A 24604-nucleotide genomic window follows, 5' to 3' on the forward strand; every position below is an offset into this window, starting at 1 on the left:
TGGATGTGTATACTAAATATTTTCCTACGTGTGTGTGTGTGTGTGTGTGTGTGTGTGTGTGTGTGTGTGTGTGTATACACATTTTTACAAATTAAATAGTAAAAAAAAAAAAATAATAAAATAATAATAATAATAAAATATATAAAATATACAGAGTTGAATATGTGCAGAACAAGTGGCATTACTGTACAGTGTGGAGTGCATAATGTTGAAGTTCCAGTAGTGAAGCTGAGGTGTCTATGACGTGTTCAGCAGTCTGATGGCCTGATGGAAAAAGCTGTCTCTCAGTCTGCTGGTACGGGACCGGATGCTGCAGAACCTCCTTCCTGATGGAAGCAGTCTGAACAGTTTATGGCTGGGGTGACTGGAGTCCTTGATGATCCTCCCCGCTTTCCTCAGGCAGCGCTTCCTGTAGATGTCTTGGAGGGAGGGAAGCTCACCTCCAATTATCCAATCAGAGCACCGCACTACTCGCTGGAGAGTTTTGCAGTTGTAGGCGGTGCTGTTGCCATACCAGGTGGTGATGCATCCAGTGAGGATGCTCTCAATGGCACAGTGATAGAAGGTCCTGAGGATGCGGGGGCTCATGCCGAATCTTTTCAGTCTCCTGAGAAAGAAGAGGCGCTGCTGCGCCTTCTTCACTGTTTTGTTTGTGTGTACTGACCACGTAAGATCCTCAGCCAGATGTACTCCAAGGAACCGGAAGCTGCTCACTCTCTCCACAGCAGCGCCGCTGATGGTGATGGGGGTGTGTACTTCTCTGCACCTCCGGAAGTCCACTATCAACTCCTTTGTCTTTGCGACGTTGAGGGTGAGATGGTTGTCTTGACACCAGTGGGTCAGGGCGCTGACCTCCTCCCTGTAAGCCGTCTCATCACCGTTGGTGATAAGACCCACCACTGTAGTGTCGTCCGCAAACTTCACAATGATGTTGGAGCTGTTAGTGGCTGTGCAGTCGTAGGTGTAGAGTGAGTACAGGAGAGGGCTCAGTACACACCCCTGTGGAGCACCAGTGTTCAGTGTGATGGGGGATGAGGTGATGCTGCCCAGTCTGACCACCTGGCGTCTGTCAGACAGGAAGCTAAGGATCCAGCTGCAGAGGGAGCTGCTCAGTCCTAGATCCTGCAGTTTCCTGTCCAGCTTCGAGGGAACGATGGTATTGAATGCTGAGCTGTAATCTACAAACAGCATCCTCACATACGTGTCTCTCTTCTCCAGGTGTGACAGGGCAGTGTGTAGTGTCAGGGCTATGGCATCATCAGTGGACCTGTTGTGGCGGTATGCAAACTGTAGAGGGTCCAGTGAGTCGGGTAGTGCAGAGCAGATGAAGTCCCTGACCAGCTTCTCGAAGCATTTGCTTACGATGGGGGTCAGGGCTACAGGTCGCCAGTCGTTCAATGAGGAGATGGTGGAGGATTTGGATTTGGATTTTCCCTCTAAAGTCTGTGATCGTGTTTAGTCCCTGCCACATACTCCGAGGGTTGTCAAACTGTTGCTCCACCCTGTCCCTGTACTCACGTTTGGCTGCTTTGATCGTCTTCCGGAGTTGGTAATGTGCGTGTTTGTAGTCCGATGTGTTCGCGGAGGCAAAGGCGGTGTTCCGTGCCGCCAGTGCCGCGCGAACATCCCCGTTAATCCAGGGTTTTTGATTTGGGAAGGATTTGACTGTTCTGGATGGGACGACATCTTCCACGCATTTCCTGATAAATCCACAGACTGAGTCTGTGTATTCATCAATGTCTCTGGCGGCCACGTGAAACATTTCCCAGTCCGCGTGATCAAAACAGTCCCGCAGCGCAGACTCCGATTGGTCCGTCCAACAGTGCACCGCCCTCCGGGTTGGAGCTTCCTGTTTCAGCTTCTGCCTGTAGGCGGGCAGGAGCAGGATGGAGCGGTGATCTGATTGGCCGAATGGGGCGCGGGGGAGGGCTTTGTACGCATCCCGGAAAGAGGTGTAACAGTGGTCGAGTTGCCGGTTTCCACGCGTGTTAAAATGGATGTGTTGGTGGAGTTTGGGTGAGACTTTCTTCAGGTTTCCCTTATTAAAGTCTCCGGCTGTGATAAACGCCGCCTCTGGGTGTGCGGTTTCCTCGCTGCTGATCGCGCTGTACAGTTCCCTGAGTGCTCGGTCAGTGTCGGCTTGTGGGGGAATGTAAACAGCCGTAATAATCACTGCTGTAAATTCCCTCGGTAGCCAGAATGGCCGGCACTTAATAATCAGGTACTCCAGGTCCGGTGAGCAGAAGGATTTGACCGGGTGCACGTTCGCATAATCACACCAGCTGTTGTTGATCATGAAACACACACCACCGCCTCTGCTTTTCCCAGTAAGATCCTGTGACCTGTCCGCGCGGTGCACAGAGAACCCCGGCAGTTGTATTGCGGAGTCCGGTACTTTGTCCGATAGCCAGGTTTCTGTGAGGCAGATCACGCAGCAGTCCCGCATCTCTCGCTGGAATGAGATCCGTGCCCGAAGCTCGCACAGCTTGTTCTCCAGAGACTGCATATTAGCCAGTAATAAACTGGGTAACGGTGGTCTGTAAGTGCGCCGTCTCAGTCGAACCAGAACGCCAGATCTTCTCCCTCTGCGTCGGCGTTTGCGGCCTCCAGGGCCAGAGAACAAAGGCGTCTCAGGTGAGATGAATGGGGGGTCTGCAAACGGAGCGTCCGTGTTGCAAAACTTGAACTCCGGAAAGTTATAAGAAAGACCGTCTTTTATGTCCAGTAAGGTTTGTTGGTCGTACACAAGGAGACAAGTGCTGCTCGTGAAAAAATAAAGGAAAAGTAAAATTAAACACAGAAGAAAGCCGTTGCTTGGGGGAGCTCGCGACGAGGCTGCCATACTCGGCGCCATCTTGAACGTACAACGTAAATGCTGGGCCAACACCACATTAAGCCCTGTGGTTTTAGAATGGCATGTCTCTCACTTTAGGGTGGATGTAGCTCACGCGGTAGCACAGATGATTGACTTTAGGGAAGGGTGGTGTTTCATTCACTGGCTGCTCAGGTCTTCATGCCAAATATCCTTGGGAACGATACTAACACCAAGTTGCTCAGTGTGTGCGGATGTTAGATAGAAAGCACTTCAGCACAGAAAAAAGTGCTTGTATGAATGGGTGAAAAACACATGATGTGTAAAGCTCTTGGAGTGCTCCGAGAGAGCAGGAAAGAGCCATATAATAATCAGCAGAGGTGTGGACTCGAGTCACATGACTTGGACTCGAGTCAGACTCGAGTCATTAATTTTATGACTTTAGACTTGACTTGAAAAAATGTTCTAAGACTTGTGACTTGACTTGGACTTTTACACCAATGACTTGGGACTTGAATTGGACTTGAACCGGTTTACTTGAAAAGACTTGATATTTTACCCCAAATATAAAATTTAACATGCATATTATATAGAGATTGAAAATGTGACGTCATTCACGGGTAGAACCGCAAAGGATTCTGGGAACTTGTGGCAAGCGGTACTAGCGCACGCAGGCTTTCAATTGAAATCAGTCACACAGCGATAAAAAGAAACACAAAAATGGCAAGAAGCTGTTGTATTATTAACTGCAATAGCCGGTCGCATGACAGCCACGGGAAGCCGACGGGTAAAGAGATCGGTTGTTATCGGATTACGTCGTTGAAGAGAAATTGTTCAGCCATGTTTCCGAAGTAACAAAGACGCGACGGATGGCCTGGATTGCAGCCATTCAAAGATCAAATATAACGTCCCAGAACACTCCAGCTCACAGGTTAGTCTGCTCCAAGCATTTACACGAAGGTCAGTGTTTTTTAGTAGTTAATACGTCATTTTCATAACATAATTAGTGATATAGGTTACAAGCAAGTCTGGCGCTGAACAGAAATTGTCGCGCTATGCTCCTTTGTTTATTGTGTTTATTGTGCATAAATAGTGAATTGTCCTGACACAATATTGTGTTTCGCTTCTGTTATTATGGTACATTGACAAAAACATATACTTTTATTCACAGGATAAAACAGGTTTTTTGTATCACTAATTGCCCAGTACGATTACAGCATACAGTATTATTGTCACTGCTACATTTCTGTGATGCTACCAGAAATTATTTCCACTACTAATTAATTACCGTTGAGCTCAAAGGTCCTATTAATAAACGGTTAAGGAATGTGTATTTATGACGACAATTTGTGAGACTGGTAAACTTATGATACGTACGATGGTCTTTCGTTCTACACGGTGCATTTCAAGGTCCTGCACCCATCCGTCGGTAAACTGTACCTGGGCTTGTTGCAGTGACCGGAAGTTACTAAACTTCATGAGTGTATGCACTCACTCCAAGAACCGTATAATTATAAATATGCATATAAATATGCTAAGATGAGATAGCTGACTTCATCTAACTAGCAAATGTTTTCCAGGCTACGTTGGTGATACAGTTTTTTTTAATGTGTATGATATTTTTGTCATGCGATTTTAAAGCTGGTCCTACAACCGCATCCAAGAATAACATGCAGCTTATCTCAGAACTGTCGGTGAAAATTATTCTTGGAGCTAGGTTTAATTGAGCTGCATTTTAAAGAGGTGCAATTTCACAATTTGTGTATATTTTCTAAGTTCACTATTTTGTCATGTGTTGAGAAAAACACAGATTTTAAAATTACATGGTCTAATATTTACATTTAGCATAACTGCAACATTATTTTTTCGTTTTTTTTTTAAAGACTCGAAAGGACTTGAAATTCAAAGTTTCAGACTTGTGACTTGACTCAGACTTTTACACCAGTGACTTGAGACTCGACTCTGACTTGCCTGACATTACTTGAGACTTGACTTGAGACTTGAGGATAAAGACTTGAGACTTACTTGAGACTTGCAAAACAATGACTTGGTCCCACCTCTGATAATCAGACCATTTACTCAAGTTCATAGGTGTGTGAAGACAGACGAGGGAATAATTTTGGCAACATAGCGTATGTAAAGTAGCTTTTCTAGTGGAGAGTTTTAGCAGATTGGTCAAGATAAAGGCAAAGCAGCCTTTGAAAACTGTTTGCTTTGTGACGAACTCTGACCTGTTTGACTGTCACAAAAAACAAACCAACAACAAGACTCAGTGCCAAATTCTAATGAAGTGATCTTCTACAGAAATGTGTTTGTGCCAACTTGGCACAGACTCATGTCTGGTTATAGTTCGGGGCGATTGTGGCTCAAGAGTTGGGAGTTCGCCTTGTAATCGGAAGGTTGCCGGTTCGAGCCCCGGCTCGGACAGTCTCGGTCGTTGAGTCCTTGGGCAAGACACTTCACCCATTGCCTACTGGTGGTGGTCAGAGGGTCCGGTGGCGCCAGTGTCCGGCAGCCTCGCCTCTGTCAGTGCGCCGCAGGGTGGTTGTGGCTACACTGTAGCTGCCATCACCAGAGTGTGAATGTGTGCGTGAATGGGTGGATGACAGGTTGTGTAAAGCGCTTTGGGGTCCTTAGGGACTAGAAAAGCACTATACAAATACAGACCATTTATTTCTCAGATTATTGATTTAATTTCATTTATTGAATTTACCTGTTCATAAATCACACTAGTGTCTCTTCCTTACTCCTGTAGGTCACCAGTTCATCAATAAGTGGGCAATGCTAACCGAAGGTGGTGACATTAGCACTGGGGTCAAAGGTTATATCAAGTGTGACATCAGCCTTTCATCGAAGGGAGATACCATGCAGCCAGGACAAAAAGCAAGTGATGCCGAGGAGCAGATAGACAAGTATGAACCATCTTTTTAATGTCATTCATAATTTAACTGACCCGATGTTTTTGTAGATTTCGTAGAAAGAAACATAAATTGTCTGTTTGTTTGTTTTCAGTCTAGGATCCAGTTTTCAAGATATCATTTTCAATATGTCTGTGAAGGTTCTCAGTCATCCAGGTCACGGTAGTCTAAGGAGCTTGGAAAGAAAAGTCAGGACTTTTTAAAATAATAATGCACATAATTATTTTAGATTTCCATATCACTCCCATAGGGCTTACAGTTTTTTCTGATTGCTTAAGCACATTTTTTGTAACTATTGGCTAATTTTGCAAAACTCTTCACACAAATAAGAAAACCTGTCACCCAATAATCAAAACATTGTAGTTCTCTTGTAAAAGCAAACACAGCTAGATTAACTCTTCACACCTTCGTAAAAATGGTGTTTCCGTATCAAACAGTACACACAAGCCATCATCTACTAAGCACACAATGCGCCAACTGCACACTGATGGTATGAATACAAAACACATCTGGCTTTTGCTTTCTCTGTGCACAAGGTAGGCTATGTCAGTTTGAGCTCATACTGCTGTCATAGATCCATAAGCATAGAGGGATCCAAACTTCAAGTACTGGTGTTTATTCAAACACATCAAAACAAACACAAGTGTTTATTTCCAAGTATAGGATTATTTGCAATCGCCATAATGACTATATGGGTTACTTGGTCTGCAGTGAACATGCTTCCTCTGCCCCAGCATCTGGTCATCTAGCAATTCTGTAAAGTAACAATTTCAGTATTTTTACATCAATGGTATTGGTGTGTTTCTCATCAGCATATGGCAGTGCTACAAATCTTTGTGCAAAGTGACTGTACTCACCGATTCTCATTTCAAGATGTCCTTATGGTGCTTGCTACAGTGTAGCGGCTCGAGTTAGGCTGGACCCGTTGGCCAGCTACCCTCAGGGTCATTCCACGGTTGATTACATGGTCCACTATTGTAGCTCTGATGTCATCAGCAATTCTATTTCTTACTCTTCCTACCCTTCCTCTCCCCCCTCCTCATCTTCCTCTCCCCCTTCCTCGTCTTCCTCTTGCTCCTCCTTGTCCTTGTCGTCCTCTTCATCCTACTTCTTCACCTCCACGTCCTCTTCCTCGGCCTCCTCTACTTCTCACTCTTTCTGCTCCCTCCATTGTACTCCGCACACACAGCTTACCTGTATTATAGTGCTTAGGCTGATTGCAAAGTGAACTAATTATCTAAAAAAGTTTTGACATGTGAAAGTGTGCCAGACAGTTGGCAAATTAGTGTTAATGATAGCCATACATGTGTATACTTTTGCTAGGAGTGTGTTGGAAATTTGGTAATTGAGTGTTGTGCAGTGAATTGTGCCTACAGTTTTGCAAAGTGTGTGTTACAAAATTGCAAACTGAGTGCAAAGCAGTTTTTGTGCTTTTAGTTTTGCAAACTCAGTGAGTGGTTTTGCTATAAGTCTGAATAGTTTTAGAGATTGTGCTACAGGAATCACAGTTAGGGTTTAAGCATTCAGAAAAAACTGTAAATCTGGGACTCTCCACCATTTGACCTTAGAACTGAAGAAGCTTCTCGGATGAGAGGTGAAACGTCTTCAAGCAACTTAAAGAAGTCCAGACGCTTTTCTTTCCAAGCTCCTTAGACTATCATTTTCAAATTTTGTGTGATGGTAGATGCCAGTACCAGCTCGAACTGATTAAATTTTTCTGAAAACCAGGTTAATGTCAAGGCCACCAAAGATTTTACATTACCCACAATTTTTATGAACATCAAAACAATATACTATGTTTTGATGTACATGAGTACCATTGGTTGGCAAAGCATTTGATCTTCACCTTTATTATAAATGCTAAAAGTCAAAGTAGACCTATATTGAATAATATATCACATGACAGGGCATGGAGAAAGCTGCAAAACACCTCCCAGTTCATTGTTCCTTCAGTGGGCTGGTTTCAGTCATTATGCAAATGTACTAAGATTGAAACCTGCAGTCAGCTGAGACTGAAGACGTCACCTGATGATGATGAAACGTTTCTCCCACAAAACGCTACGTCCAGATGAACAGAACCAACTTTTGGAGATTTACTTTCCTGGATGATTGAGATGCATCAACACACTTTTTTTCAGTACAAAGCCCTACAATGTTACAAAATTCCATGAATATATCTTAAAGTCTAAAGTTTTTACTGCTTATAGAAGCTAAAGATTTCATTCAAGTTGCTCCGATCATATGAGTAAAAAATGACACCTGTTTCATTTTCATTTTAGAATGTAACGCTTCAAAGTCATAGGTAGAAGCTCCAGGTCAGACGAATTAGGAAAATCTTTCTCTTGAATCATTTCCAAACGTTAGAGCAATATATTTATCATTAAGGGACACATTTTTTCAATACAACATTATTTAACATTATTATTTGACTTCATAATGACAATTAATTGATATATTACTCTAAATGTCCATGTTAACAATGTTTCAGTTTCAGTTTTCAGGTTTTTTTTGTCATATGCAAGTTAGCACAGGGTCAACATTGCAATGAAATGTGTTTATGTGTTATGTTGACATCACCTGATCTATGAAAATAATGCACATCATTATTGGAGATTTCCATATCACTAATACTTACATCAGCATAAAACATCAAGGTCTTAGTATAGTTGTTGTATAGTATAGCACTTCTTATCCTCCCGTACTTTCCCGTATTGAGACACATTTTTTAATGTCATTTATGTAAATAAATCAGTCAAGGAGATGCTGTGAGCACCACTGTGCTTACGTGAAAAACAAACTTGACTGTTGTCCACATCACAATGAAAAGAAATATTGTTCTTCTGGAAAATAGTGCCAAGTGGCACCTGGTACAAAGACAAAAGGTGGTCCAAGAATGGAAACTTATGTTACTCCTCAAGGGAGGGAAGCAGAGGTGCAGCTAAAACTATCAGTGCTGACACAGAAACTTATCAGAGAGGAAGGACCTAAACCATTGGAGAGCTGAGGCAGTGATGCCCACCCACCAGTCATGATCCACAGTGTCAAAGGCATCAGTAACATGCAGTGGCATGCAAAAGTATTCGGCCCCCTTGAACTTTTCCACATTTTGTCACATTACAGCCACAAACATGAATCAATTTTATTGGAATTCCACGTGAAAGATGTTACGAAATCAGTTTCACCCGGTTCTTTTTATTCCTCGAAGCATCCAGAGATGGCACCGGAACTCAGTAGTCATTCCACAAAACCTTTATTCATCTTCATTTAAGCATGCATCTTCTAGAAGGGAAGACGTGCCAGGCCGGTGTCCCTCTGCAGAATCTTCCACCTCTTTGTTAGTTACAGCCAGCTTTATAGAAGTGACCCCATCATGAAACCCCCATGGTGCGCTGCAAACCCTGTGTGTCTGTGTTTATGCACGAGCATGTGAGTGCCTGTGTGTGTGCATACCCGCGTGTCTATGTGAGTGCACGTGAGTGACTGTGTGCGCGTACCTGTGTGTATGTGTGTGTACGTGAGTGAGTGAGTGTGCATGTAGGTGTGGGTGTGTCGTAACAGTTAAAGCACTGTGTGTGTCTCTGCATACGTGACTTCCTGGGGGTCATAAAAGTAATCTCCTCACCCAAGCTACACCAAATTCCTCTACACAACATAGAAAACAGAGTTAACATATTATAAACACCGAGACCCCCATTCTGCATCCACTGGGTCGTTGGCCTCTTGTTGTCTTACATTTACAGATAAGCATGTGGAGAGTCTCCTGCAAACCTACTTCTAAGTTTATAACAATTATGAGTTTTTATTAAAGGTACAAGCATCAGCATCAGCAACCCCCAACTGTAGCTTCCTGTCTCCTGGCAGGCAGGCAGACCCCCAGTGTCCATAAATTCCTTTCTCTCTAAACAATTACACTCTCAGGCTACAGCTAAGCCAAACTGAAACACAGACCAATCCCTCCTTATTCCTCTGATCTAAACAAATTTAACACATCATATTATAATAATTATTTTCTTGTACTCACAAAGACCAACACAAAGTGGTGTACACGTGAGAAGTCATACATGACTCCAAACATGTTTTACAAATAAATAACTGCAGAGTGGGGTGTGGTAATTATTCAGCCCCCTGAGTCAATACTGTGTAGAACCAGCTTTTGCTGCAGTTCCAGCTGCCAGTCTTTTAGGGTCTGTCTCTACCAGCTTTGCACATCTACAGACTGAAATCTTTGCCCATTCTTCTTTGCAAAACAGCTCCAGCTCAGTCAGATTAGATGGGCAGCGTTTGTGAACAGCAGTTTTCAGATCTTGCCACAGATTCTGGATTGGATTTAGATCTGGACTTTGACTGGGCCAGTCTAACACATGGATATGTTTTGTTTTAAACCATTGCATTGTTGCCCTGGCTTTATGTTTAGGGTCGTTGTGAACCTCCGCCCCAGTCTCAAGTCTTTTGCAGACTCTAAGAGGTTTTCTTCCAAGACTGCCCTGTATTTGGCTCCATTCGTCGTCCCATCAACTCTGACCAGCTTCCCTGTCCCTGCTGAAGAGAAGCCCCCCCAGAGCATGATGCTGCCACCACCATATCTGACAGTGGGGATGGTGTGTTCAGAGTGATGTGCAGTGTTAGTTTTCTGCCACACATAGCGTTTTGCATTTTAGCCACTAAGTTCCATTTTGGTCTCATCTGACCAGAGCAGCTTCTTCCACATGTTTGCTGTGTCCCCCACATGGCTTGTGGCAAATTGCAAACGGGACTTCTTCTGGTTTTCTGTTAACAATGGCTTTCTTCTTGCCACCATAAAATGGTAAATTACCATAAAGGCCAACTTTGTGCAGTGCACGACTAATAGTTGTCCTATGGACAGATTCCCCCAGCTTCACTGGGTGAATGGGTTAAATGCAGAGGAACTATTTCCCTATGGGGACTAACACGCACACTTTTTTTATGAGCTGTAGATCTCTGCAGCTCGTCCAGAGTCACCATGGGCCTCTTGGCTGCATTTCTGATCAGCGCTCTCCTTGTTGGGCCTGTGAGTTTAGGTGGACGGCCTTGTCTTGGTAGGTTTACAGTTGTGCCATACTCCTTCCATTTCTGAATGATCGCTTGAACAGTGCTCCGTGGGATGTTCAAGGCACACTCAGTGCTGTGGTGAGTATTAAATATCACTTTGTATTAGTTCTGCTGGGTTATGCAACATGATATCCGGAGGCAGTGCCGCTGTGCAGCATTTCTGCAAAGAGTGTGGCCCAGGTGCTGTTTCAGGTCATCTCCCGAGTCGTTATCCCGAAAGAGGTACTAGTTGACCAGAACACATTGTTCATTGTCACACTAAAAGAGCTGTACGAATTATTGAGTAGTAAATATGTTCGGACCAGCGTCTGCCACCCTCAAGCTGACAAGTTGGGGGAGCGGCTGAATAAGACTATAAAATCCATGATTAGTAAGTTCTTTCATTTGGATGGACACAATTGGGATCGCTGGTTAGACCCTCTGTTGTTTGCAGTGCAGGAGGTGATCCAGGCGTCCACGGGATTTTCTCCTCTTGAAATGAACATCTTTGAGCCAGTCCAAGGGCTGCTCGAATCAGAGATATCAGTACAGGGAGTGCAGAATTATTAGGCAAATGAGTATTTTGTCCACATCATCCTCTTCATGCATGTTGTCTTACTCCAAGCTGGAAAAGCATTTGCAGAGCGGCTTGGATTATAAAGAATTAATAAACCACTGAAGGTTGTATCGGGGGAGCTCAAGCTTCAATCGAGATTCATGTTACTCATGCTCAGTGCTACAGACAGATGATGTACAGGGAGTGCAGAATTATTAGGCAAATGAGTATTTTGTCCACATCATCCTCTTCATGCATGTTGTCTTACTCCAAGCTGTATAGGCTCGAAAGCCTGCTACCAATTAAGCATATTAGGTGATGTGCATCTCTGTAATGAGAAGAGGTGTGGTCTAATGACATCAACACCCTATATCAGGTGTGCATAATTATTAGGCAACGGACCAACGTCTGTTCCTTTGGCAAAATGGGTCAAAAGAAGGAGTTGACAGGCTCAGAAAAGTCAAAAATAGTGAGATATCTTGCAGAGGGATGCAGCAGTCTCAAAATTGCAAAGCTTCTGAAGCGTGATCATCGACCAATCAAGCGTTTCATTCAAAATAGTCAACAGGGTCGCAAGAAGCGTGTGGAAAAACCAAGGCACAAAATAACTGCCCATGAACTGAGAAAAGTCAAGCGTGCAGCTGCCAAGATGCCACTTGCCACCAGTTTGGCCATATTTCAGAGCTGCAACATCACTGGAGTGCCCAAAAGCACAAGGTGTGCAATACTCAGAGACATGGCCAAGGTAAGAAAGGCTGAAAGACGACCACCACTGAACAAGACACACAAGCTGAAACGTCAAGACTGGGCCAAGAAATATCTCAAGACTGGTTTTTCTAAGGTTTTATGGACTGATGAAATGAGAGTGAGTCTTGATGGGCCAGATGGATGGGCCCGTGGCTGGATTGGTAAAGGGCAGAGAGCTCCAGTCCCACTCAGACGCCAGCAAGGTGGAGGTGGAGTACTGGTTTGGGCTGGTATCATCAAAGATGAGCTTGTGGGGCCTTTTCGGGTTGAGGATGGAGTCAAGCTCAACTCCCAGTCCTACTGCCAGTATCTGGAAGACACCTTCTTCAAGCAGTGGTACAGGAAGAAGTCTGCATCCTTCAAGAAAAACATGATTTTCATGCAGGACAATGCTCCATCACACGCGTCCAAGTACTCCACAGCGTGGCTGCAAGAAAGGGTATAAAAGAAGAAAAACTAATGACATGGCCTCCTTGTTCACCTGATCTGAACCCCATTGAGAACCTGTGGTCCATCATCAAATGTGAGATTTACAAGGAGGGAAAACAGTACACCTCTCTGAACAGTGTCTGGGAGGCTGTGGTTGCTGCTGCACGCAATGTTGATGGTGAACAGATCAAAACACTGACAGAATCCATGGATGGCAGGCTTTTGAGTGTCCTTGCAAAGAAAGGTGGCTATATTGGTCGCTGATTTGTTTTTGTTTTTGAATGTCAGAAATGTATATTTGTGAATGTGGAGATGTTATATTGGTGTCACTGGTAAAAATAAATAATTGAAATGGGTATATATTTGTTTTTTGTTAAGTTGCCTAATAATTATGCACAGTAATAGTCACCTGCACACACAGATATCCCCCTAAAATAGCTAAAACTAAAAACAAACTAAAAACTACTTCCAAAAACATTCAGCTTTGATATTAATGAGTTTTTTGGGTTCATTGAGAACATGGTTGTTGTTCAATAATAAAATTATTCCTCAAAAATACAACTTGCCTAATAATTCTGCACTCCCTGTATATGCAAAAGCTTAAGCTATTATGAGACTTGCCTTTGTGCTGCTCATCCCTCCACTTGTTGCTCATAATTCGTAGCAAATTTGATATAAGTGTATGGTTTATTGTCATCCTCAGGAACCTGTTGATTCCAGAGGGGTTTCCTTCTGAACGACCATGGGCTCGTTTCTGTGTGAAGGTGTATCGAGCTGAAGGCCTTCCCCGCAACAACTCCAGCATCATGGCTAATGTCACCAAGGCCTTCATAGGAGAAAACACAGCACTCATAGACCCATATGTTGTGGTCAGCTTCTTCAAACAAGTGGTTGGTTAAATGTCATTTATTAGCAGATAAGTCTGATCATTTATATTTAGAAATTAAACATAAAAGCTACTTTTCACTGCCTCCTTGTTCTGAGGGTCACTGGGGCTGGTATCTCTGCAGGTGATTTGGGAGGCTTTTACACTAGAGTGTAAAATTATACATTTATACAGTGTTTTACTATTTACATCATAAGCACTTTGCACCAGGAGCCCCCTCGCAGTGAAGTGGCAGTACTCGCCACTGTGCAAATCAATATCACGTTCTAATCATTTACTCGTCCCTTCAGGGTCGGACGTCAACACAAAAGTCGACAGCAGATCCAGTGTGGAATGAGCAGATTGTCTTCACTGAAATGTTTCCTCCTCTGTGTCAGAGACTGAAGATCCAGGTATGAACGCAGAAGTGCTCACTTCATGTTTGTATGTAGTTTCACTGTAATTTACACTTAGAAAGAGTCATGTTTTAAGTCCATAATCACTGACCTCATAGCAAACTAATGTTTCTAGAATTCTGGCTTCTCTTTCCTCGTAGGTTTGGGATGAGGGAAGCATGAACGACGTTGCCATTGGAACCCATTACTTTGACCTGAGATGCATCTCCAATGAACAGGATGGTGACAGAGGTAGGAAACAAAGTCCATGACACAAGAATTACTGAGGAACTGTTAGTTGATCTGTGGTGACTTTTATATCTCTTGTTTTTATTATTTCTCCAGGGTTTTTACCAACATTTGGCCCTGCTTGGATCAACCTGTATGGGTCTGCTCGAAATTTTTCTTTGGGTGATGACACAGGGGAGCTTAATGAGGGCATTGGAGAAGGTGTGTCGTACAGGTAATATTAAAAGTTCATTCTGAGAAAAACTTATTTTGGGGTCTTTACCTTACAACATAAAGTGTCTGTTGTTGTGATTTGGCACTATGTAAGTAAAACTGAATTGAATGGAAAGGAACTGAATTAAACTGAAACCAATGAGCTGCCCGATTTCTGTTGGTATCAGGGGCCGACTCTACATGGAGCTGGCTGTTGAGATTCTGTCGGGAGGGACAGGGTCAGACTCCAAACTTAGCCGTATTATGAAGCCAATAAAAGATGCTAAAGCAGGAAAAGCTGGAGGGAAAGATGGGAAAACCCCTGCAGGAGGAGCAGGCACAGGTGGAGCTGCTGATGATGACAAAGGAAGAGCTGCAGCAGAGGTCCTGCCTGTGGATCCTCCTCCTGTGGTAAGAGGAGTGTGTGTGTGTGTGTGTGTGTGTGTGTGTGTGTGTGTGTGTGTGTGTGTGTGTGTGTGTGTGTGTGTGTGTGTGTGTGTTCCAGTATTTTATCAGTATTTACACACTGAGGTTAATTATGGAGTTCCACAGGGTTCAGTGCTAGGACCAATTCTGTTTACATTATACATGCTTCCCTTAGGCAGCATCATTAGAAGACATAGCATACATTTACACTGCTATGCAGATGACACCCAGCTCTATCTGTCCATGAAGCCAGATAACACACACCAATGAGTTAAACTGCAGGAATGTCTTAAAGACATAAAGACCTGGATGGCCGCTAACTTTCTGCTTCTTAATTCAGATAAAACTGAGGTTATTGTACTTTAGCAATGGGTGCCATTTAGCTCAGTGCATTGAACAGGCAACCACATGTCGTACAACTGAAAGTGGCCAGCCCAGGTGTGAGTCCAACCTGCCGCCCTTTACTGCATGTCTTCCCCTCTTTCTTTTCCTCTGCTTTCCTGCCATTTCTTCACTGTATCTGTCAATAAAGTTGTAAAAGGCCCCAAATAAAAAATACAAAAAAACCCAGCAATATGATATACAACCAGGTGCCTACTCAGCATGGCATTACCTTGGCCTCCAGTAACACTGTGAGGAACCTTGGAGTCATTTTTGACCAGGACATGTCCTTCAATGCACATATTAAACAAAGAATTCAAAATCCTGCTCCTCACATACAAGGTCTTAAATAATCAGGCCCCATCTTATCTTAATGACCTTGTAGTACCATATCACCCTATTAGAGCACTTCGCTCTCGCTCTGCAGGCCTACTTGTTGTTCCTAGAGTATTTAAAAGTAGAATGGGAGGCAGAGCCTTCAGTTTTCAGGCCCCTCTTCTGTGGAACCAGCTTCCAGTTTGGATTCAGGAGACAGACACTATCTCTACTTTCAAGATTAGGCTTCAAACTTTCCTTTTTGCTAAAGCACATAGTTAGGGCTGGACCAGGTGACCCTGAATCCTCCCTTAGTTATGCTGCAATAGACGTAGACTGCCAGGGATTCCCATGATGCACTGGGTTTTTCCTTTCCAGTCACCTTTCTCACTCACTATGTGTTAACAGACCTCTCTGCATTGAATCATATCTGTTATTAACCTCTGTCTCTCTTCCACAGCATGTCTTTATCCTGTCTTCCTTCTCTCACCCCAACCAATCACAGCAGATGGCCCCGCCCCTCCCTGAACCTGGTTCTGCTGAAGGTTTCTTCCTGTTAAACGGGAGTTTTTCCTTCCCACTGTCGCCAGAGCACTTGCTCATATAGGGTCATATGATTGTTTTGTCTGTATTATTGTAGGGTCTACCTTACAATATAAAGCACCTTGAGGCTACTGTTGCTGTGATTTGGCAGTATACAAGTACAATTGAGTTGAATTGAACCTAATTCTGAGAGCTTCCACCAAAGCTAAATATATCAATTACACAAAAGATTTTTCTAACTGGGAACCATAAAACCATTGCGTTAACAACATGCTGAAAAAGCATCTAATGGGGCAACATCATGCTGCCTTTTTCTAAAGTCAGATAAAATTCCAGGACTTTTGGCAGGACTTGCAAACAGTTCATGATTTTAGTAGTTTTACTGACCTGCAATGTCTCCCTCTGGATGAGAGCATAGTGAAGCGTAAGAATGCATTTAGTAAAGTAATTAAGTATGGTTGAAATGTAGTCATACTTTAAATATTTCAATTTTATGCTGCTTTCTAGTTTTCTTCATTATTGTACTTCAAACCACTTTTTAATTGTTTAGATTTCTCCTTTCATGCAGATTTTAAAATATGGTTCTAGTGATTCTCTTTTGTGTCTGGGGATTCAAAGCGCTTTATGCAACATGCAGCATCCTAATAAATAGCCTAATAGCATCTAATTATGATTAAAAAGTGTAAATACATGTTTTACCATTTGTACAGTGCCACTTTTCATCTATTTTTCTATACAAAGGCACATGAGCTTGAAAATTAAACACAGGTTTCACATTTTTCTACACGCTTGTACCTGGTACTTGGTCCCTCGTGTATCACCTCACTGAAAAATTCTGGAAACCTCCGTGTCTCCAGATGGATAATTACTTTCTCCATTTAGGTTGTGCAAAAAGAGTATTGTGCAAATTTCAGAGAAATGAATACATGAAGATGTTTCTGTGTCCAGCTTAATGCAGACGACAATGAGAGCTTCCTGCTGTTTGGTGCGTTGTTTGAGGCCACCATGATTGACAGGAAAATTGGAGACAGGCCTATCAGCTTTGAGTTCTCTCTCGGTAAGTGGATGTGTGGAGTGTTAAGGAGTTTAGTGTCCTGCTAATCATTTAGTCACATAATCCAAACATGAAGAATAATACCAGTCTTGCATTTATGTGGTTAATATATAATGAAACTATCATTTACTATTCCTCCCACTATCAGGTAACTATGGTAACACCTTAGAGTCTGCCCCTCAGCCCACTATCAGTTTCACCAGTCCTGCAGTCCCTCGGAGGATGCCAAGAGTGCTGGATTTCCCAGACACTAGTGATGTGTTCGGCTCGTTCTCTCTCAGCACCTCCCCTAACAGTCCTACTTCCCCCCTGCTACCCAGAGAAACTCAAGACGCTGCCATGACTTCAAAATCCACCACATCTCCAGAAAAACCAATCATTGTGGAAGGAAACAGGTTGAGTCACTTTGCTGATCCTTTGAAAAACATTAAAGTTCTTGTGGATGTCAGAAACTCTGTTCTATGCACCAAAGACAGCACGTTTAATTTTCATTGGACAGTCATTGCAAACCGTGGATTTCTTTTTAAAATTTGCAATAAAACATAAACAGTGCCTTTATTAGAAAGCACAGATAGACAGATGGAAAGAGAGCGGGTGAGTGACATGCAGCAAAGGTTCAGCCAACAGGAAGTCACGCATCATAAGCTGTCAGTGTACTGGTCGAGCTACGTCCCTACCATTACCTAGGCTCACGAGCTTTGTGCAGGGACTAAAAGAACAAGATTTCCTATACAAGTAATGGTAATGGATTGGATATGTATAGCGCTTTTCAAGGCACCCAAAGCGCTTTACAATGCCACTATTCATTCACTCTCACATTCACACACTGGTAGAGGCAAGCTACAGTTGTAGCCTCAGCTGCCCTGACAGAGGCGAGGCTGCCATATCGCGCCATCGGCCCCTCTGGCCATCACCAGTAGGCGGTAGGGTAAAGTGTCTTGCCCAAAGACACAACGACCAGGACAGAGAGCCTGGGGACCGAACCGGCGACCTTCCGGTTACAGATGCGCTTCCCAACCCCCTGAGCCACGGTCGCCCCCCCAAGTATCCGAAATGAGCTTTCTCCTGGCCTCTCACTTACTGACAGGGTGAGGAGTTCAGCTTAGAGTAGAGCTGCTACTCCTCCACATTGAAAGGAGCCAGTTGAGGTGATTCAGGCATCTGATTTGACCTCCTGGTGAGGTGTTCTGGGCGTGTCAGCAGGCCTTTTATCGCCTCTGTGATTCCTCACATAAGCTGGAGGAGGTGGCTGGGGGGGGGGATGGAGGTCTGGGCTTCTCCCCTGTTGTTGAATAAGAGGTTGCATGGATGGATGGATGGATTAGGTTACTGGTGCTAATGATGTTAATAAAGGAGAGTCAATAATATTTAATAATAATAAATCACTCCTAGCCAAACCTATTGATATTAACAAATCATTAACAGTAGTGGACTGAAACAGTATCATTTTTTTTCTTTTTGTAAAGTTTCAAGTTTACAGTGTGTGTGTGTGTGTAGGTACTACATGTACTTGCCTCTGGAGAAGCAGAAGCCATGTATTAATGTGCTGAGTCACTGGGAAGAAAGAACCTACCGAATGCACAACTCAAACATGCTGGACAACATAGCAGTTCTTCTTGTATGTATACACACACACACACACACACACACACACACACACACACACACACACACACACACACACACACACACACACACACACACACACACACAGAGCGAAACACATCTCATCTCTTTCAGTGTTAGTTCCATGATTGTTAGTATGCAAATTCTTATTCTTGGGATGTAGGCAGTGACAGTTTCTGTATATTCCTGAAAGTCTGTGGTGTTGTCGTGTGTGGCGGCCTGTGGTGGAAAAGCAGTGCCTCTGAGGACCCTTCTGGCCACACCTGTACCTGCTTACGAACTGGTTTGGTGACTTTGACCAGGGGCCTGTGGGAACCCATGGCACACCTAGGTTTCTGCCTGTACTGACCCTTATGCAAAATAGGTGGAATTAAGACACAGTTCCAAAAGCAAACACAACTGATCAGTGCTGAGAGTGGTCCTGTTGCTGAGGTTGGGATGATCCTGTAATCTCTTATGAACGACCTCCAACGCTTCTATGACTGGGATGCAAGTGAAGACAGATGTAACATCTCTCTCTCACTGTACATGTACTGTTTATAAAATTAGGGAAACATAACCTGCACAAACAAAATAATTTGCAGGACAAATGGTTGACATCAATTTTGTTCGATTTGAAGAAGGTAGGGGGGGCAACTTCACTCACATGTGTTTATAAGGTTGGGGAAACCTACAGTCAGCTGAGACTGAAGAAGTCACTTGGATGAGTGACGAAACGTTTCTCCAACTGAAAATGTCCAGATGAACAGAATCAACCTTTTGGGATTTACTTACCTGGATGATTAAGCACGCATCAAGACGTTATTTTATTAAACATTTTAAAATGTTAGCAGCACAAACAAACATTTTTGCAGCACAAACCAGCACAAATGTTTGACATCAATTTTGTTTGATTCCATTAATATGGGGGGGCTAGTTGACCTCTAGAAATTTTTGTTAATATCTTTAAAATAATAGCGGCACAAACAAAAATTTCTGCAGCACAAACCAGCACAAACCAGCACAAACGTAGCACAAATGTTTGATACCACTTTTGTTGGATTTGAAGAAGGTGGGGGGGGGGGCAACTTCACTCACATCATATCTTAAAGAAATGGACTGTCAACAACTGATGTGTGTTGATGAGTGTGTTAAAACTTCATTCTACTGTATATTAAGACACAGTGACACTTGATACATTTGTTAAAGTGAAAAAGTGACTTGGCTTTGACTGACCTGATAACTGTGTCAACATATCACCTACACTCACCTACACTCACCTACACTCGTGAGAGAAACTTCATCTTCATGTCTTGCAGGAGGAGGGGGTGACAAATGCATGGGAGCTCCACAGAAAGTCAGATCCTGCAGCCGAGCTGCTGATGAAATCTGTCCTCCAGGACTTTTGTGCAGATGCCAGGTAATCACAGCAACTCTTTACAGTTTTTACCGAATGCCTAAACACTAACTGTGAATCCTGTAGCACAATTTCTAAAACTAGTCAGACTTATAGCAAAACCACTCACTGAGTGTGCAAAACTAAAAGCACAAAAACTGCTTTGCACTCAGTTTGCAATTTTGTAACACACACTTTGCAAAACTGTAGGCACAATTCACTGCACAACACTCAATTTCCAAATTTCCAACACACTCCTAGCAAAAGTATACACATGTATGGCTATCATTAACACTAATTTGCCAACTGTCTGGCACACTTTCACATGTGAAAACTTTCTTAGATAATTCGTTCACTTTGCAATCAGCCTAAGCACTATAATACAGGTAAGCTGTGTGTGCGGAGTACAATGGTGGGAGCAGAAAGAGTGAGAAGTAGAGGAGGCCGAGGAAGAGGACGTGGAGGTGAAGAAGTAGGATGAAGAGGACGACAAGGACAAGGAGGAGCAAGAGGAAGACGAGGAGGGGGCAGAGGAAGCATGTTCACTGCAGACCAAGTAACCCATATAGTCATTATGGCGATTGCAAATAATCCTATACTTGGAAATAAACACTTGTGTTTGTTTTGATGTGTTTGAATAAACACCAGTACTTGAAGTTTGGATCCCTCTATGCTTATGGATCTATGACAGAAGTATGAGCTCAAACTGACATAGCCTACCTTGTGCACAGAGAAAGCAAAAGCCAGATGTGTTTTGTATTCATACCATCAGTGTGCAGTTGGCGCATTGTGTGCTTAGTAGATGATGGCTTGTGTGTACTGTTTGATACGGAAACACCATTTTTACGAAGGTGTGAGGAGTTAATTTAGCTGTGTTTGCTTTTGCAAGAGAACTACAATGTTTTGATGATTGGGTGACAGGTTTTCTTATTTGTGTGAAGAGTTTTGCAAAATTAGCCAATAGTTACAAAAAATGTGCTTAAGCAATCAGAAAAAACTGTAATGCTACTTTGTGAGCTAACTGTCTCACGTGGTTCACTTCCTGGGAAAATAAAGGCCAAACAATCAACTTAAATAATTAATTTAAATTTGAATAAAAATGTATTATTTTATAGCACAGAGCATAGCAGCAAATGTGATCTGACATTACAAGTCAATAAATACTGAGAACAGAACTCCTACAGCAAAAACAGTTTACTTAATAGTTGTCATTGTTCTAATTTTAGACATTCAAACTCCATTGTCACATTTTAAGCCATGACAGACTTAACAGACATTAACTTTGTCCATGGAATTGAAGCTTAGAATGTCTTCATAATGACACCATCCTTCCATGCTGGAGACCAAACTCCTGCAACGCTTGTACGGGGACTAAATGGCCCATAACCCCAAATTCCTGAAACACACAGGGGGAACGTCATACACCCCAGGGGCCTGGCCACCAAGGAGTTGTTTAACTAACTCAGTGACCTCATCCCCAGTGATGGGCAGTGATAGACGAATCAGCCCACTCCACTCATCTCCAAGTTCTGCTTCCTCTACAGAAAGGATTAAGGAGTTCCTCGAAGCATTCCTGCCTATATAAATTGCATTTATTACTTCTAGGCTGGACAACTGTGGGCTGGACACTTAGACAGTATGGGAGGAATTACTAGAAATTAACGAACAGAATATCCAATTCGTACATTTGAAGCAGGATTTTTATCCACTGGAGCTACAACAGATGGAAGAGATTTTCACCATTTCCCCTCTGTGGCTCCAGAGACGGAGGAGACACCGCAGTGAGAAGTGAGGCAAGCGGAGCGCCTTACGTGCTAGCTAACAAGCTAACCCATACAGACCATCTCTCCCCATCCTTTTTGTCGCCAATACCAGGACCCGCGCTAACAAGCCAGACCAGATCCAGCTGAACAGTTGTGTTGTGATTGTCACCGAGATAACAACATCCCCGACACTGTGGTGGAGCTTGAGAGCTGCTCTCTGTTTGATTACCTGGATACCATGGATCAGGGACTTTCTCACCAACCAGCCTCAGGTGGTGAGAGTAGAACAGAACATCATCCACCCTGGTCCTGAATAGGACCTCACTTGCACAAGTACTTTTACAGAGCTGTGATCAAGAGCATACTCTGCCACGGCACGACTGTGGGGTACGGCAGCCGCACAGCCCAGGACAAAAAAGACTTGGCCTGGTCAAAATGCCCAGTGGATTGTGGGGGGACAGCTAACAGACCTCAGTTCAGTGTCTTGATACATGCTCAATCATCCTGGTAACCTCCGTTACTGGTAATGGGCACAAACACGCTCTCAGAATGGTTGACTGGTTCACCAGCTGACATTCCAGATAGGATATCCACCACCTCCCTGTGGATGCCTGGCTAAGACAATCGGGCCAGGACTGGATCCGGAGTTTCGTCATATCCCATGTGACCAGACATCAGGTTATAATGAGCCAACTGGAAAAAAGTTTCCCAGCAGACTTTTGACATAACTGGGTGTGCTCTTTCTGTGTAGTGGTGTCTCAATACAGTCTGTCCCTAATAAACACAAAATGTGAAAATGTCAGGGTTATGTCAGTGCACATCATTTGACCATCAATTTTCATCGCTTGATCGAAGGCTGAGCTTAGAGTGTCGTCACAAGACCGTTCTAGTGGGAAATCTTTTCTGGAGCGAATCATCGCTTTTCATCCTCCACAAGGTCTGTGTCGGACAAGCTCACATCACCGGTGAGAGCAACACAAAGGTCTGATCCCTCGGTCCCATTTCCAGAACTGATGGCAGTGGTCTTCAGGTGAGGCACAGCTGGTCCAGGGCTGCCCAACAGACATCCGGGAATCACTTCCTTGCTGTCAGGCTTGCTGAGTGCTGACACCTGGGTCTCCCCTGACAGCTGCCACAGCGACCATTCCCCCACAGGACACCGGCTTTCCTGTGCCGTGACCGAAACCATTCTTGGAATGACTGGGGCAGGTGTTATCTCCTTCCCCCATCTTGTGGAGCCTCACTGCAGAGCCTGGGTGAAGTGGTGGCACTGCTAGAGACCCAGAATCATCAGAATCAGAATCAGAAACTTTATTGTCATTGTCATGAGAACAACGAAATTAAGAATGGTCCCCGATCATTGCATCATCCCTAGCAATATCAAAATATAAATAAAACAATAAAATTCAATAAATAAAATAGATAGAATACTTAAAATACTAATAAGATATAACAGTAAAACATTCACATACATTCCCACACACATGCTTCAGACCGTGCATAGATTAACACAAGAGTGGCGTGATGGACATTTTTTTGTAGTATTCAGATGTGTTATTGCAGTTGGATAACAGCTGTGTTTGAGTCTATTAGTCCTTGCTCTGATTGCCCTGTACCGTCTGCCTGAGGGCAACAGTTCGAACAGGGAGTGGCCAGGATGTGAGGTGTCTTTTATGATGTTTTGGGCCTTTTTAAAACAGTGGGCGTTGTGTAGAACTTCCAGTGTGGGGAGAGGGCAGCCAGTGATCTTTGGGCGGTGTTAATGATCCCAGCATGAACAATTAAATTTTCCAGAATTTCTGTCTGGCATTTGGCCTGGTCCAGCTGCTGCTGGTGCTCCTCCACCTACTCCTGATACATGGCAGGCAGCTCCACCATCATCTGCGCCAGCACCTTTAATCCGCTGCTTCTGATGTCTTTATTAATTCAGGCTACCAAGTACAGCAGTTGAATCTAAAGTGGATGTACAATAGAGGTTAAAGTCACTAGCACATCCAGAAACTATTCACAGTGCTTCACTTATTTCACATTTTGTCACATTACAGCGTTATTCTAAAATTGATTCACATCCAGCACCCCAGCCATACTGGTCACATGTAGGTGGCATCTATTTTTACTGTGACTCGGGAGGTAGAGCAGGTCATCTGCTTATCAGAAGGTTGGTGGTTTGATCCTTGACTGCTTCAGTCTGTATGGCAAATGTCCTTGGGCAACATACTAACCCCAGGTTTCTCGCCAGTGGATCTGAGTATGAATGTGTGTGAATGTTAGACAGGAACTACTTGCATAGAGCAGATAAATGCTAAATAAGAACCAGTCCATTTACCATTCACCCTATGGTTCTGTTTTTGTTGTCCTACCTTGACCAGTTTTTTGACTGGGGAAATAACAGCAATGTTTCAGGCAGGTTTTCCAAGTTTACCACCTTATTAAACAAAATGCAAACGATACGATCCTGAGCTTTTTGAACTACGGTCTCTTTGAGAAACTTGAGATCTTCATTACAGACTTTTCTCTTCCTGTCAGCACAAATGTTCTTTTCTTTATTTTACTTTAGTTTTGAAAGCTCAGTAATTGTTAACATTTTGCAGCAGTCTTAGTCAACACTGCAAACTAGAGAGGGCTGGAAAAAATTTGGAAAAAGAATTTTATTCTGTTTGTGCTAAATATGTTTTTGGCTGTTTGTCAGGAGTTTCATTGAAGCAGCGGAGGCTAAGTTGAAGGCTGAGCTGAAGTCGACTTATCTAACACAGCTGGACAAGAAACGCCTGACCATGTGTAAACAGGAGCTGGTAGGAAAACTAAGTACAATTCTTATCACATTCCTTTACATCTCAATTAACTTTTGTCTGCTTTTACCTCAGTACCTATGCAAAATGAACAACAAGCCTCACAGACCACCAATTATA

General features: G+C 43.4%; 1 protein-coding gene across 1 annotated transcript in view; it reads left to right on the forward strand.

The window, feature by feature from the left end:
- Positions 1-24604, forward strand: part of fer1l6 (fer-1 like family member 6) — a 76007-nt gene that overhangs the window by 21807 nt on the left and 29596 nt on the right. Inside the window, exons 7-17 of the mRNA XM_085383780.1 lie at positions 5568-5724; positions 13215-13401; positions 13688-13789; positions 13933-14023; positions 14117-14234; positions 14401-14623; positions 16826-16934; positions 17080-17326; positions 18429-18549; positions 19856-19956; positions 24385-24487. Coding sequence (XP_085239906.1) covers positions 5568-5724; positions 13215-13401; positions 13688-13789; positions 13933-14023; positions 14117-14234; positions 14401-14623; positions 16826-16934; positions 17080-17326; positions 18429-18549; positions 19856-19956; positions 24385-24487 — 1559 coding nt within the window. The remainder of the gene's footprint in view (positions 1-5567; positions 5725-13214; positions 13402-13687; positions 13790-13932; positions 14024-14116; positions 14235-14400; positions 14624-16825; positions 16935-17079; positions 17327-18428; positions 18550-19855; positions 19957-24384; positions 24488-24604) is intronic.

The sequence above is a fragment of the Rhamphochromis longiceps genome, linkage group LG16 (assembly GCF_057381845.1).
Source record: "Rhamphochromis longiceps isolate RC_006_pf linkage group LG16, R_longiceps_female_GT1.1, whole genome shotgun sequence".
NCBI classification, from domain to species: domain Eukaryota; kingdom Metazoa; phylum Chordata; class Actinopteri; order Cichliformes; family Cichlidae; genus Rhamphochromis; species Rhamphochromis longiceps.